This window comes from Amphiura filiformis, chromosome 18 (genome assembly GCF_039555335.1).
Source record: "Amphiura filiformis chromosome 18, Afil_fr2py, whole genome shotgun sequence".
NCBI classification, from domain to species: Eukaryota; Metazoa; Echinodermata; class Ophiuroidea; order Amphilepidida; family Amphiuridae; genus Amphiura; species Amphiura filiformis.
In genome coordinates, this window is record NC_092645.1 from 19,630,832 (window position 1) to 19,645,667 (window position 14,836).

At 37.3% G+C, this 14,836-nt stretch overlaps 2 protein-coding genes across 2 annotated transcripts in view; both read right to left on the reverse strand.

Annotated features, from left to right (window-relative positions):
* Window positions 1-345: 345 nt before the first annotated feature.
* The window catches only part of LOC140139966 (extracellular serine proteinase-like), a 36,642-nt gene continuing 22,151 nt past the window's right edge, over window positions 346-14,836 (reverse strand). The window contains exons 10-15 of the mRNA XM_072161772.1: window positions 10,277-10,393; window positions 8,938-9,311; window positions 7,983-8,321; window positions 5,315-5,676; window positions 1,419-1,552; window positions 346-1,164 (exon numbers count right to left, since the gene is read on the reverse strand). Coding sequence (XP_072017873.1) covers window positions 8,938-9,311; window positions 10,277-10,393 — 491 coding nt within the window. The 3' untranslated portion in view covers window positions 346-1,164; window positions 1,419-1,552; window positions 5,315-5,676; window positions 7,983-8,321. The remainder of the gene's footprint in view (window positions 1,165-1,418; window positions 1,553-5,314; window positions 5,677-7,982; window positions 8,322-8,937; window positions 9,312-10,276; window positions 10,394-14,836) is intronic.
* LOC140139015 (uncharacterized) lies at window positions 958-5,647 on the reverse strand. Its single transcript, XM_072160797.1, has 3 exons — window positions 5,311-5,647; window positions 1,419-1,552; window positions 958-1,164 (listed from the first exon to the last, which is right to left on the reverse strand). Exons 1-3 carry the CDS (start codon window positions 5,645-5,647, stop codon window positions 958-960), a joined length of 678 nt encoding a protein of 225 aa, XP_072016898.1.

Genomic DNA, 14,836 nt, shown 5'->3' on the forward strand with positions numbered 1-14,836 from the left:
CCTCTTTTATGACATTTTTCAGTAGATATCCACGAAAAAAGCTTATTTCCAAAATTTCAGTTGATTCCGATTTTGCGTTTGTGAGTTATGCATGATTATGTGTATTACACTGCTCCATTAACAATGTGTTGTAATTTCGTTCTGGTGCACCAGAACGAAATTCAAATTTGTCGATATTTTTGCTAAACGAATTAATCTGCAAGAAATATTTGGTACATAAACATTATGTAGCCAGAGGTATCCAGTGGTGTAAAAATCTCAACTTTTTTTGGGAAAAGTGGGGGATGAGGCTGTGGATCACGAAATGCCCTTTAAATGCTTTGGCAAGCGGAACAATATGATTTCATAAGTTTTCATTTTTCCCCCCCTGTAGATTCCAAATTTTGACATTTGACCTTTTCCCCTAATACTCAAGAAATGTACAACGGAGATAGGTTAAACTATTCTTTTTCTGAATCCTTATGACGAGAGAAATACATTGGTATGGTTTATAGCAAGATTTACCGTGAATATGATGATTAGTATCAAACACATTTTAGAATCAAACACCTGTAAAGAAATTTGAATAATTAGTTGGACCCCATTTTTCTTTTAAAACTGTTTAATAAATGCTAGCTATAATGTTAAAATGTAAGTTCCTCTTGAAAGTTTGGCTAAGTCATCAAGACCAGACAGTGTTGCCGTTTCTACTAACATCTAGAAACACCAGAGTGATTAAGATTCCTGATAGGAATTGAAATATTTGTGAGTGAGTATCAGTTTTTGGATCTCAAAAAAACCATTTCTACTTAATTAAATATAGTTCCTGCAAATTATTGCTAATGGTTATAGACCTTTCATAATTGCCATCATATAGTTTTTTCAGTACGGCGGCAACTTAAATCCTGGTGAAAAATGGAATTATCGAAGAGTAATGAAAATGATCTATATCACGTTGAATTTGATATTTGGATCTATTTACAGAATATCAGAATGATTAGGTTTGAAAAAAGTTTCAAATTTGACATCACGAGCTCGTTTGAAGGTCTTGGCAATGAATTCAACCTCGATTTTATCACCACGATGCAAGATCTTCTTGTCATCTTTATCAGCATCCAGGATAAAGTGCATCTTGTCAGCTCCGTTGTCAGGGATATCAGCAAGTTTAGCATCACATTCCATAAGCTGCAAGGAAATAATAGCAAGTCCATTTTTCAAAAGGATGCAAAAGTCCCCCATAATAGCTATTAAGTCCTACTAGCGTTAAAAAAAAATCGAGTTTTTGTATGCTTTTTTTGATCAATAATAAAGGTCCAAATTTTTGGGAAGAATGTCCACCTTTCACAAAATAGCCCTCCTCAGTATCCAGGAAAAAATTCAACCTTTTCAAAATCCGCTCCCCCATAAATCTTGCGTACGGGCCTGGTGCAACCCCTTACCTCCAAACCGTAGATCCGTCTTCTGAAAGTCACTTCAATACGCCAGTTGTTCGCAACACCATAGACTGGCACGCGTATCTTGCCTATGAATCCCCCGCGGAATGCCCTGCTGGAGAATCCCTTAACAGGATATCCTGCAATAAGAAACATGATAAATTAATGAGTGGTTTGGCCACCTGCAGCGAATGGATAAAGACCATACCGCAAGAGGCTCTACCTTTAGAAGCCAACCCTCGGGAGACGTAATCAAAGTCCCTCCAAGGACTTCATGGAGAGACGTCATCCACAGAGACATCCCAAGGCAGAACTTTGGTTGGATTGTAAAGGAAACCGAGGTTGTAGTTCTAGACCGTAGGAATTGGAAGCGGTTATTGAGCCAGGCAGCAGGTGCAGAAATGCATGTTGCTGAATGGTAGATAGGTATATAGGTTTGACAGGAATACAGTACCTCAGGTACACTCTTTTTAGAGAGTTATGTGGCTTCATGACGAAATATTCTAAGCTCCTCTGACAAACCTACCACGTATGGAGTTACCACCATGCCCATAGTATGCTTCAGACGTGGTCTAATTCTGCAAAAAACCGGGTAACGTTATTTCTATAGATCTGCTGCGCATTCAAATTGTATTGTATCGCATCGTAATTTCATTTGTGTCCATGCTAATTATGTTTACACAACATGAACTCACGTGTTTTCAAGCAAATTCGCCGATAATAGGTGATCAAAAGCGATCGGAATGTTACAAAAGTACAGATCGCATTCAGCTTACTTCAGATGATCTTTGGAAAAATACGGCATAATTTGTCATGGTGTTTGCGGAATGCCATGCAGTAAAATACTAAAACGTTGCAGCAATTCATGATTGACAACTACAAATCGGCGTGTCGTTCGTATCCTCCGCTGTCAATTTCTTATCCACTCACTAGTCCTCACAAAAGCTTTGTGTTGATTACGTAATGTGTGGAGGCAAATTGCAAATTTTAAAGTACAATGAAATAATGAGTAGGGCGGGCTCCAGGGCGGGTTTCTTCTTCGTCTTACGTAACAGTATTGTTCTCCAAAAAACACCGGAAGCTTGTTGTCTGGCGCTCTAGCTGAAATACAGCAAGATAATGTAAGATAGTAAATGTAAACCTGTATTTTAGCTAGAGTATCTCGAGTTAGTATGCTTATTATAATCTGTATACTGTGTGCGGTCCCGATCGTCTTTGGTCTTTTCCATTTCAGCTTTACTTTGCACCTGCTTGTCAAACGTCCACTTACAAGCTCAACTGATGAATGTCTTCTTAATTCTACTTTATTCTTCCTCATTGTCTTTATTCTGTCAAGCAGATTTCTTACAACGCCAATCTTTTGATGAAGAGGGTGCTATGAGTCAACGTTTAAATACCGGTCGCCTGACGCTGGTTGGTATGGTTTTCTTTCTATAGACCAGAAGTTTTACTGTACCATCCTCCTCCCTCAAAATCAACATGATCAAAGTGTCTAACAATAGGATCTTGCTGTGGTATGTTAATTGTTCTGTGGAGACTTTCCTTATGATTCCAGAACATCATCGACATAACGGTGCCATACCAGGGTTTGTATTCTAATGGCGCGGTGGCGATTTTCTTCTTGATTATTGTGAACATGGAGACTACGTCACGACTTAAAACTTTCACCGACGAGAATGCCAGACAATAAGAGCTGATAACCTATGTTGCCCATGTAGTCCACTATTGGGCGGATCGGATTACCCTCACAGGCCAAGGAGTTTGTATTGGTTTTACACTATTTTGGCCCATGATCGAAGTCGGGTGAATTTTGGTGATAAACGGGCTTTTTGCCCCTTTTCTTTTTCTTTGCCTTCCGATTTTCTCTTTCATTTCTTTATGATACCAGAACATCATCGACATAACGGTGCCACAGCAGGGTTTGTATTCTAATGGCGCGGTGGCGATTTTCTTCTTGATTATTGTGAACATGGAGACTACGTCACGACTTAAAAATTTCATCTACGAGAATGCCAGACAACTCCACTGCGTGGTGTATTGAATTATAGCGATACGGTGCTTATTTCAGCCAGAGAGCAGATAACCTATATGCTGCACAAGTCATGCAGTCCACTATTGGGCGGATCGGATTAACCTCACAGACTAAGGAGTTTGTATTGGTTTTACACAATGTTGGCCCATGATCGAAGTAGGGTGAATTTTGGTGGTAAATGGGCTTTTGCCCCTTTTTCTTTTTCTTTGCCTTCCGATTTTCTCTTTCATTTTTTGTCAGGGGGCACTCTGCTCCTGCCTCCGGGCTACGCTACTGTTTATCTGCCACACCGAGAGAGTAGATTACAAATGGAGCCACCCATTCAGATAACCCAATTTGAAATTCACACTCCTCGTGGAAGATTTTGTCCACCATAGGGGGAGTTTGAATTTCAACTGGAATAGCACAATTTCGCAGTCTTATATTGTTCCTTAAGGGCTGGGGTATGAACGTTTGGACAGTATTTATTTTGGGACATTAGAGCACATCAGACATATCGAATTGCATTCTGAATATGAAGAATGTCATTCTGATATCAAATAATTTTGATTTTTGAAATTCGCAATTTAATACACATTTTATGGCAAATCATTAAAATTGATATTTTTGATATTTAACAGTACTTGAAGTAAACTTTATAAATCTGATGATTTATACTTAAAGTGTATGTAGGTGGGATGAAAAGCCGACGATCAATTGAAAATTTTGACCTTTCGTATTGAAGATATGGATTTTTTTCCCAAAACACACAAAAAATTAGGTCTTTTGGGAAAAAATCCATATCTTCAATATGAAAGGTCAAAATTTTCAATTGACCGTCGGCTTTTCCTCCCTGCTACATACACTTTAAGAACATATCATTAGATTTATATAATTTACTTCGAGGACTGTTATATATCAAAAATTTGAAAAATATCAAATTTTTATAATTTGTCATAAAATGTGTATTATATTGTGATCTAAAAAAAAAAGAAAATTATTTGATATCAGAAAGACATGCTTCGTATTCAGAATGCAATTCGATAGGTCTGAGGTGCTCTCATGTCCCACAAAAATACTGTCGAAACGCAATAAACGCTCATTTTGGATCCCTTAAATTAACATGCCGCCACAAAATGAACCTAAAATTAGTTGGTAGTTTTGAAACACCCTGGCTACTCACTTAATGGTCTTTGTTTCCTTCGTGGCCCATTGTCTCCTCCACCCCACCAATTTTGGCCTGGATGTCTCAAAACTACCAACTAGCGACTTTATACTCATTTCGTTGTGGCCGATCACATAAACTGGGCTCAAAAAAAATCTTTTCACATAGTCATATCTTGAAAATCTGTCCATCAAAATGAACCAAAAGTACACACATGATTACTTCAATCCTCTACTCTAACATTATTGTCTAATGACATGTCAATTCCAAACGTTTACCTTACTGACACAAGTGAAAAATGCACTTGCGTGGAACCGCTTGCTGTATAAGGCACGTGAAGAAGTCAAAACAAAGGAAGGTATCCATTCGTGAGAGAGTTTTGGGGCGCACGGGGCGTATTTCGCCGTGTTGGGGTGTGTCGGGTGTGTTTATGTTCGTTGGGTACGAGTGTTATTTGTGTGAGGCAATCCTAAGACAGGAAAGTCCACATTGCTGTTACAATTGTTTTACACACACACACCCCCACACCCACACACCAAATTGGTTGTGACATGTAGTCCAGGAAGCTGTTCCATTTCAGTGCATTTTGCTGTTGTGTCAGTTGGGCAACTGCCTGGTTTCTTTTTGAGCTGGCCTAGATTACATGTATACTCGTTAGTATGTTGAAGTACTTTACCATCTTTGATGAGGGTTAGTTACATTATCCGAAATAGTAAACCAACCTACCGTCTTCAAATAATACTTCTGCTTTATATCCCATTCCAGATATCCCAAAATTCGATGAAAACAAAAGAAACAGCTCCTCCCAGATGATCGAATTGGTTGAGGAACAACATCACCACAAAATGTCCCAATCAACTGGTCAGACTTTGCGTAGCTGGCATCATATATTTGTAGAAAGTCGTTCACACATTGGCGTTTGTCATTGACTTCAGCCTTGTCTTCTAATTGAAAATCACTGAAGATTATCCGTATCTCTTTGCCTGGATCAGCTGTAATTCTTGTTGAGCAGACATCATTATTGTAATAATGTTCAGGATAGTTGGTGGAAGACACCATTCCAGGAGACGTGAGAGTAACGTTACAAGCTGTGTATTAGAGCAAAATATTATTATCATCTTATATACATGAAACCTTACCCTACATGGGTACATGGGGTGCACCGCTCAGACCGACACACCGCTAGTTCAAGAACACACAATTCCTATACTTAGATGTGCGTCAGCCCGAAAATAAAACACACCGCTCTAGTCCAAAATAATATGCTCTAGTCCGAAAATAAAAACCAATGCAACAATCCGACACCGTGCTAGTCCGAAATTTCATTCTAAAAAGTACGCCGCTAATTTTGTTTTTTATTGGACCTAACGCAGTGTTTTACTACAATGCTGAAAACCACGCCGCTAGTCAGAATCTAAAAAAACACTGTGCTAGCCCGAGTCTGAAAAAGTCCGAACCAATATTCGGACTAGCTTAGTGCTGGTTCACAGATACCTTCAACTTAAGGGCTGGGGTATGAACGGTTGGACAGTATTTATTTTGGGACATTAGAGCACATCAGACATATCGAATTGCATGCTGAATACGAAGAATGTCCTTCTGATATCAAATAATTTGGATTTTTGAAATTCGCAATTTAATACACACATTTTATGGCAAATCATTAAAATTGATATTTTTGATATTTAACAGTACTCGAAGTAAACTTTACAAATCTGATGATTTATACTTAAAGTGTATGTAGGTGGGATGAAAAGCCGACAATCAATTGAAAATTTTGACCTTTCGTATTGGAGATATGGATTTTTTTCCCAAAACACCAAAAAAAATAGGTCTTTTTGGGAAAAAAATCCATATCTTCAATATGAAAGGTCAAAATTTTCAATTTACCGTCGGCTTTTCCTCCCTGCTACATACACTTTAATAATATATCATTAGATTTATATAATTTACTTCGAGGACTGTTATATATCAAAAATTTGAAAAATATTAAATTTTATAATTTGTCATAAAATTTGTATTATATTGTGATTTTCAAAAAATGAAAATTATTTGATATCAGAAAGACATGCTTCGTATTCAGAATGCAATTCGATAGGTCTGAGGTGCTCTCATGTCCAAAAAAAATACTGTCGAAACGCAATAAACGCTCATTCTAGATCCCTTAAGGTGACTATATATTTTTCTATAGTGTTTACGTTACTGTTTATGTAGCGTGATATTATTATTTTTGATAAAGTTTGATCAAGTTGTGTATGGCTGCATTACCCGTCGGACGGCTGGTGACCGAGGGGATTCCCACATGCCACAATGATACGAGTATATCAAAATCGTACATTTAAAGAGTATCTATTCAAGTTACAGTTTTTCTGTGGCGGTGAATGACTCGTCCTGGGTGTGCCTGTGGTTAAGCTTACCGCGGATTTGAGAACATTTGCCCAAATTTATGTCAAAACTGCCCATTCCAATATGGAAACCGGAGGTGAAAACATAAGACTGTGGGAATTCCCCATGCTCCTTCGTGCAATCAGGAGGCAAAGTGAATGTGCGAGTGAACAAGCTGATTGACATTAGATACGCATCGGTCTGAATAGCACTGAACTAGTCCGAATCTTGAAAACACTGCGCTAGTCCGAGTATTGATTCGGACCAGCCCAGTGTTTTTCAGATTTGGATTAGCGCAATGCGGACTAAAGAATGTTTTTCTAGATTCGGACTAGCGCGGTGATTTTCAATTCGGACTAGTGCAGCTTGTGGTTATTAGTTTCGGACTAGCACAGTAATGTCATTTGTTAGCATGATTAGCATGATTAGTAATATTCCTAAGATAAAAATCAAAGATTTTGTAGTGGCGGAGCCAGGGAAGGGGCAACTCCCTCCCTCCGTGTGATACTGGCTAATATGCGTCGATTTCCAATGACTTCTCTGCACGGATGCACAGGACCGGCGAGGGCACGCAGAAACCAAAATTATTAACAAAATAGTCCTTTCCTACCGTTCCTCATGTAAATATAAGCTAAGCTAAGACTTAAACAAAACATATTTGGTGCAAGTGTGTAAAATATGAACGTGTACAATGACCAGATTTGTGACCGAATCGATCGTCGCCATTTACCCGAGGGAAATACCCTTCAGAATCGGTGCTAAGGTAAATCATCCAGTCCTCGATTCTCACTCATTATCATCCACCATGTATGATTAGTAAGGAAGGAACAAGTAGGGCCGTGATGATTTGGGCTAGCTCAGTCTAGCTGTCATGTAATTTACGACTTTGTAGATAACATTTTGACAATTTTCGTCAACTTTTTCCACCTATAAAATTGCTCTGTAAAGGTCCTGGCTACGCCACTGCTAATATCAGTCCAACCCGTTTATATCTCGATTGTCTACTTACATTTTACAGAGATAAATTCTGCTTGGTATCCTTGTTCCGTGTAATAACGACTGGAAATAAACACGAGTAGCAGATGCTCACCGCTGGATTTAAGCGGTGAAAATAATGTGTGGTCACCCGAGGTTTTGACGATAAGGTCAGTATTAATTGCAAGATTGCCGTCGAAAAAATACAAGATGTCCGTAATGTGAGTGTGGAAAACAGAGAACTTAATTGCTACCTGTTCCCCAGGTGCTGCCGTCAGCGTTGTAAAACATATTCGAGAGGTGTCATAGTTCGAAGGAAAGTTACTTGAAGATATATTTCCGGGAGCTATGAGCGAAATAGGACCTGAGCACTCTGGAAACAAAAATCATATTTAACAAAATTTGAGAATTAGCATAAGCATGGTTAGAATAGGTGATAAAATTGCCAGTTGTTTGCGATTGGAATGATCTAGGAAGAATATAAACACATCGAATTACGTCTTGCATAATACCGTAAAGATTCGCCTAATGGCGCACATATGCTCCTTTTCCTTCACGTACAAATAGCTCCCTCCTCTGAAATCCCAAAAGTATCAAGGTTTTTTGTTTGTTTGTTTTTTTGTATTTTTTTACGGGAGGGCACTTTTAGTTTGTGTCTAAAAGACTAGAACCCAAATGCACACATTAGGCAAATCTTGATGGTATGTTGATAATGTTTCCGATTTAACCAATGAGATATAGCTAATATAACCAGAACGTTTCTCAAAATTCCTGTTTATAAAAGGTGTGTCTCAAAGACCCGCCTAGAGTTCGTCACGCAGCATTTAAAAAAAAAAAAAAGAAAACCCCCCCAACAAAGTAGGTCACAATGCAATTAAAAAATCAGGCAAAACGCAAAAAAATGCACAGGGTACACCGTTTTTACCAAATGTTATTGAGACAAGCCTTTTTATTTTTCATGGCCTTGCTAGGTAATTACTTGTGCTTACCTAGCCGCAATTGCATGTCAATTTTGAATCCTGAGCTAGCAACCGCGGAATCGGTGTCAAAATCAGCGTCATGTATGGTCCGCTTGCCCTTACAAACAAAGGATAACTTGTTCCGCAAAATTTTCCAATCAGTGTACTGTTATCGTCATCGCCGTCGAATATGGTTACACTATCGTGGGTGCAGTTGCTAGAATCTTCTAAATTAAAATCGCTGGTGGTAAGATACATGTCTACATATGTATCTGGATCGGAATACTCATAAGAATTTATGATAACTGTACGGCATGTCTGATCGTTCAAATAGTTGTCGGGGTAATGTGTAGAGTAAACAGGTCCCGTGTGCGACATCGTTCTATCGCATGGTAAATGGGTTGCTGTTTAAAAAAGTAATAATAATAACAATAATAATAATAATAATAATAATAATAATAATAATAACAATTTGAACGTGGGACCAAATTATAATTTAAATGATTACCAATTACAGAGATACACGACAAAAAGGTGTCAAAGGTCAATCACACAGGGTCAAAGTTTTAAAATGCTCCGATTTCTTTCAAAATGATCGAAATTGTTCCTCTTGCCACAATGATTAAAACAAGTCTAGTTTACACTGTCTACCGTGTTCTCTTTACCGAATTAAAGTCAAAAGTGTGGTCATTAACCTAGTTTGTCTTGTATCTAGGTAACCAAATATAAGAACAATTTGAGCCTATTTTGAAAGAAATCTGAACATTCTCAAAATTTGACCCTGCGTGATTGACTTTTGACATTTGACACCTTTCGAACGGTAAGTGAGTCGTAGATAACTCAAACTATACATTTTTAATCCTTGTGACAGGGTGGATAGCTTGAGATGCATTTTATAGTAATCCACTCATTTTTCATATCTGACCCCTGTAATGGATTTACTCTTCTTGGATAAAGCCAAACAGACCCGTGAAAGACACGGGTCTCTTTCACCTGTTAAGGGGGTACTACACCCCTGCCAAATTTTGTGCCTATTTTTGCATTTTTCTCAAAAATTATAGCGTATTGGTGACAAGTAAGATATGTATATTATAGGGGCAAGGACTACAACTACTGCACTGGAAATTTTATTTTAGCACAGACAACAGTTTGTGGAGTTACAGTCAAAAATGAGGGAAAACCAATATTTGATCAATAAATCAATAACTACTTGACTTGAGTTATGAATTTTCAGTGCAGTTATTGTAGTCCTTGCCCCTATAATATACTCATTTTACTTGTCACCAATGTGCTATAATTTTTGAGAAAAATGCAAAAATAGGCACAAACTTGGCCAGGGGTGTAGTATCCCCTTAAGACTTAAACATACGTCGACATAGCGTAGCGTAGTCATGGCAGCAATCCATTCGTGACCAACAGTTTTCGTCGCATTGGCAAGGATATGACTCGTTGTTATAATCACCACATCGGTTTATGCATGTTGGTTCTGTCATACGTGAATCAAAAGAAAGTACAACACATAAAACAATATTTAATTACAGTATGTATTAACAATGGCAACTATAATTGAAGGGGAAAAAGATTATTTTGCGTCTGACGTCCTGTCAACCAGACTAAAAATGTCGCACTGCGCAGGTCTGCAACCAATCATAGGGCGCCGTTGCCCTGACATCAGACGCAAACTAGTTTTTTTGATTCGGTCTTCAACAATATACAGGTAACACAACTTCTAAGTTCCCCCTAATACTTTTTATAATAAGTCGAAAAATATTTTATAAAATGTAAAATTTTAAAAAGATATGTATAGCCCTGTTTGTTTTACCCATGTGGACCAATTTATAGCGTCACACATCATTGCGTTCAGTCACAATGGTTAATTATTTAAGAAAAGAGGCCGTTTTAAAAGTTGCACCTGAGCCCATAGCACAAGTTGTAAGTTCCCCTAAATACTTTTTTTAATAAATCGAAAAATATTTGACAAAATGCAAACTTGTAAGAAGACATGTGTAGCCTTATTTGTTTTACACCTATGGAACAAATTATAGCGTCACACGTCATTGCGTTCAGTCACAATGATTCTTTATGTAAAAAAAAAAGAGACCAAACTGTGTTAAAAGTTGCATTTGAGTCCATAAGAGTCAACTCTCAAACAATTCAGCAGGCCAGGCCTATTCATGTGTTTGTTCAACAATTTTTCCTATACCTTTTTACAGGCACCAATCGTTGTTAATCCGTGATGAATCCACAATTTGCCAGTAGCGTATACGCGAACGCAAGTTATTGGAAGCGCGTATACGCGATACGCGTCAGAAATTTGCCATACTTGGAACTTGTGTGCGCTACATGTTGTTTTCATTATTTTGGAGGAAGCGGCTAAATACTGCTCTTTTATTCTGTAGTTCTTTTGCTGCTATCATCAGGAAAGCATCGATCTTCTTGTGTTTAGTGACTAAACTGGTCATTCCTCATGAAATAATCGTGTGAATTAGACGATCTTTAGCTTGTTTTCGTTGTTGAAAGGGATTCGATCATGTTTCACCGTTGTTCATCATCGAGTAACAACGATGCGTCTGCGTAGTCTGCGTGGTTTATTTCGCGAGGGCAGCTAAAGCTGTCCTCGCGAAGTAAACCACGCAAACGACGCAGACGCACCGTTGTTAATCGGTGATGAACAACGGTGACACATGATTGAATCCCTAAATACAGAGAACCTGACTGCTATGGGCTCAGGTGCAACTTTTAAAACGGCCTCTTTTCTTACATAATTGATCATTGTGACTGAACGCAATGATGTGTGACGCTATAAATTGGTTCACAGGGGTAAAACAAACAGGGCTATACATATCTTTTTACATTTTTACATTTCGTAAAATATTTTTCGACTTATTTTCAAAAGTATTAGGGGGAACTTAGAAGTTGTGTTACCTGTAAATGTTCATGTCCAATTGTGGTTGGATATATAAAGTTCCAACATCATCATCCACAAAACTTTGGCTACTGATTTCCAACACATTCTCAAACCTATTTTAACATTATTAAACACCAACCTAAGTATATAAAAAGTCCTTTATTGCAATAAAACTATGTGTGACGTGGCATATCAAAAGGAGACACTTTTGGGCAGGTTAACAATTTTGAGGTTTTTACATATATCTTAAATATAGGCTAGAGATATTTTGCTGCACAACGCCGTTTTACCCGATGAAATCGGACATTCCTAAGCGAAGATATTGAGTTCGTAAGTTATTGGCAATTGAGATATCGGCCTTTAAAAATATTATTGACAATGTTTAGAGTAGGAATTACCTTAAAAATATCTCAAAACATGCCAGATGCCAGTTATATTCCAGTCTGAAACTATCAGACAATATTTTTAACACTAATAACATCACAAATTCGCAACAAACCCAAATTGTGAAAAAATAACCCCATGAGTAGATTTTGGCTATTTCTCCATTTACGATCCTGCCCAAAAGTGTCTCCTTTTGACATGACACGTCCCATATACACTAGCAGATTCCTATTGTTGCCGCACCCAGAGGTGTACCTATGGGGCCGGCAGCAAAAGGAATCGGGTAGTGTAGGTATAACCGGTGTCTCGAAAATGGGAATAGGGGATGGTTGTTTTGGGGTTCCCGCCATTATGGAAAATTCCTCTAAAGTTTCATTAAGGGGGTACTACATTTTGCATTTTTCTCAAAATTTATAGTGCATTGATGACAAGTAAGATATGTATATGATAGGGGCAAGGACTACAACTACTGCACTGGAAGTTTTATTTCAGCGCAGACAACAGTTGTGGAGTTACAGTCAAAAATTAGGGAAAACCAATATTTGATCAATAAAACAATAACTACTTGCCTTGAGTTGCTGAATTTCCAGTGCAGTAGTTGTAGTCCTTGCCCCTACAATATACATATCTTACTTGTCACCAATGTGTTAAAATTCACAAATAGGCACAAAATTGGCCAGGGGCGTAGTACCCCCTGAAAGAGCTTACTTCCCGAGATTCACCGCCAATGCCATTAGCCCCTGTTAGGGGGAAATCAGTCATGAATGATTGAATTTCCATGTCATTTTGGCGATGGAGACTAGTCACGTTAACGAAGTTGTATTTCGTTACTTTACATCTGAGGTCCATCATCTGAGGTCCATGGTGCGAACCCCATGCGCGCTAGCTAGTGCATATTTATGTAGCCTATTTGTATCTGCAGGTACTCTGGTTCATTCTCATTCCAAACGGGATCATTATTTTGGCTTGCATGGCTAAATAATAAATGGCGGATGGCGGCTAATGCGGTGTTTCATGATAATCGTTGTCGCGCTTAAGGGGTGGGGTATGAACGTTTGGACAGTATTTATTGTGGGACATTAGAGCACATCAGACATATCGAATTGCATTCTGAATACGAAGAATGTCCTTCTGATATCAAATAATTTTGATTTTTTGAAATTCGCAATGTAATACACATTTTATGGCAAATGATTAAAAATGATATTTTTGATTTTTAACAGTACTCGAAGTAAACTTAATAAATCTGATGATTTATACTTCAAGTGTATGTAGGTGGGATGAAAAGCCGACGATCAATTGAAAATTTTGACCTTTCGTATTGAAGATATGATTTTGTTTCCCAAAACACCGAAAAAAATTAGGTCTCTTTGGGAAAAAATCCATATCTTCAATATGAAAGGTCAAAATTTTCAATTGATTTTCGGCTTTTCCTCCCAGCTACATACACTTTACGAATATGTCATTAGATTGATAAAATTTACTTCAAGGACTGTTATATATTAAAATGTGAAAAATGTCAAATTTTAATAATTTGTCATAAAATTTGTATTACATCGTGAATTTCAAAAAATGAAAATTATTTGATATCAGAAATACTTTCTTCGTATTCAGAATGCAATTCGATATGTCTGATGTGCTCTCATGTCCCACAAAAAATACTGTCGAAACGCTCAAAACGCTCATTCCAGATCCCTTAAACGCAGCAAAGTATTAATCAACTTATTTACAATTAATTTTTGAAATAAAGGGTTCACACAAAATAACTCCCCCCCTGAAATTACAAAACATTTTTTTCCATAACTTGACATACATTTCGTGGATTTGAAAAATTTAAAAACCTGTGAATAAAGGAATTATTTTTCTACCCTCTCAACGTTCTTTCGTCTGAAAATCTTTTTGTTTTGGCCAAAAATAATCACGTTTTCTAAAAATGATGCTTTCAGAAAAAGTTGCACTTTTTAACATCCTCATTTATGTCAAAATTAGCTTCAACAAATCATTATTTTGCACTACGTGATGGGTGCATGGGTGGCTAAGAGTTCAGAGACAAAAAGGTGAAGGAAAAAAACCAATTAAATCAATCGTAACATTGATACCGAGAAAGTTTTGTACATTACATGTATGGGATGTTGAAAAGCGCAAGTTTTTTTAAAGCATCATTTTTGAAAAATGTGATTATTTTTGACCAAAACAAAAAGATTTTGAGAAGGGAAAACTTTGGTAGGGTAGCAAAGAGATGCCTCTATTCACAGGTTTTTAAATTTTTCAAATCAACAAAATGAGTGTTAAGTTATGCAAAGAAATGTTTTGTAACTCCTAAATTAATTTTACCATTTTTGAAACACCGGCTCAATAAAATCTTCTAGAAAAACCCCGTACATGTCAATTAGTCATTGTTTTATACTGCAAGATGATTGCATGGGTGACTGGGTAATCGTATACATAAAAATTAAAGAAAACAAAAGCACCATGAAATCAATCAAAACATTGATATCGAAAATGTTTTTGTACATTAAATGTATAGGATGTGGAAAAATGCAACTTTTTCTGAAAGCATCATTTTTGGAAAATGTGATTATTTTTGGTCAAAACAAAAAGATTTTTTAAGGAAAGAACTTTGGGAGGGTAGGAAAA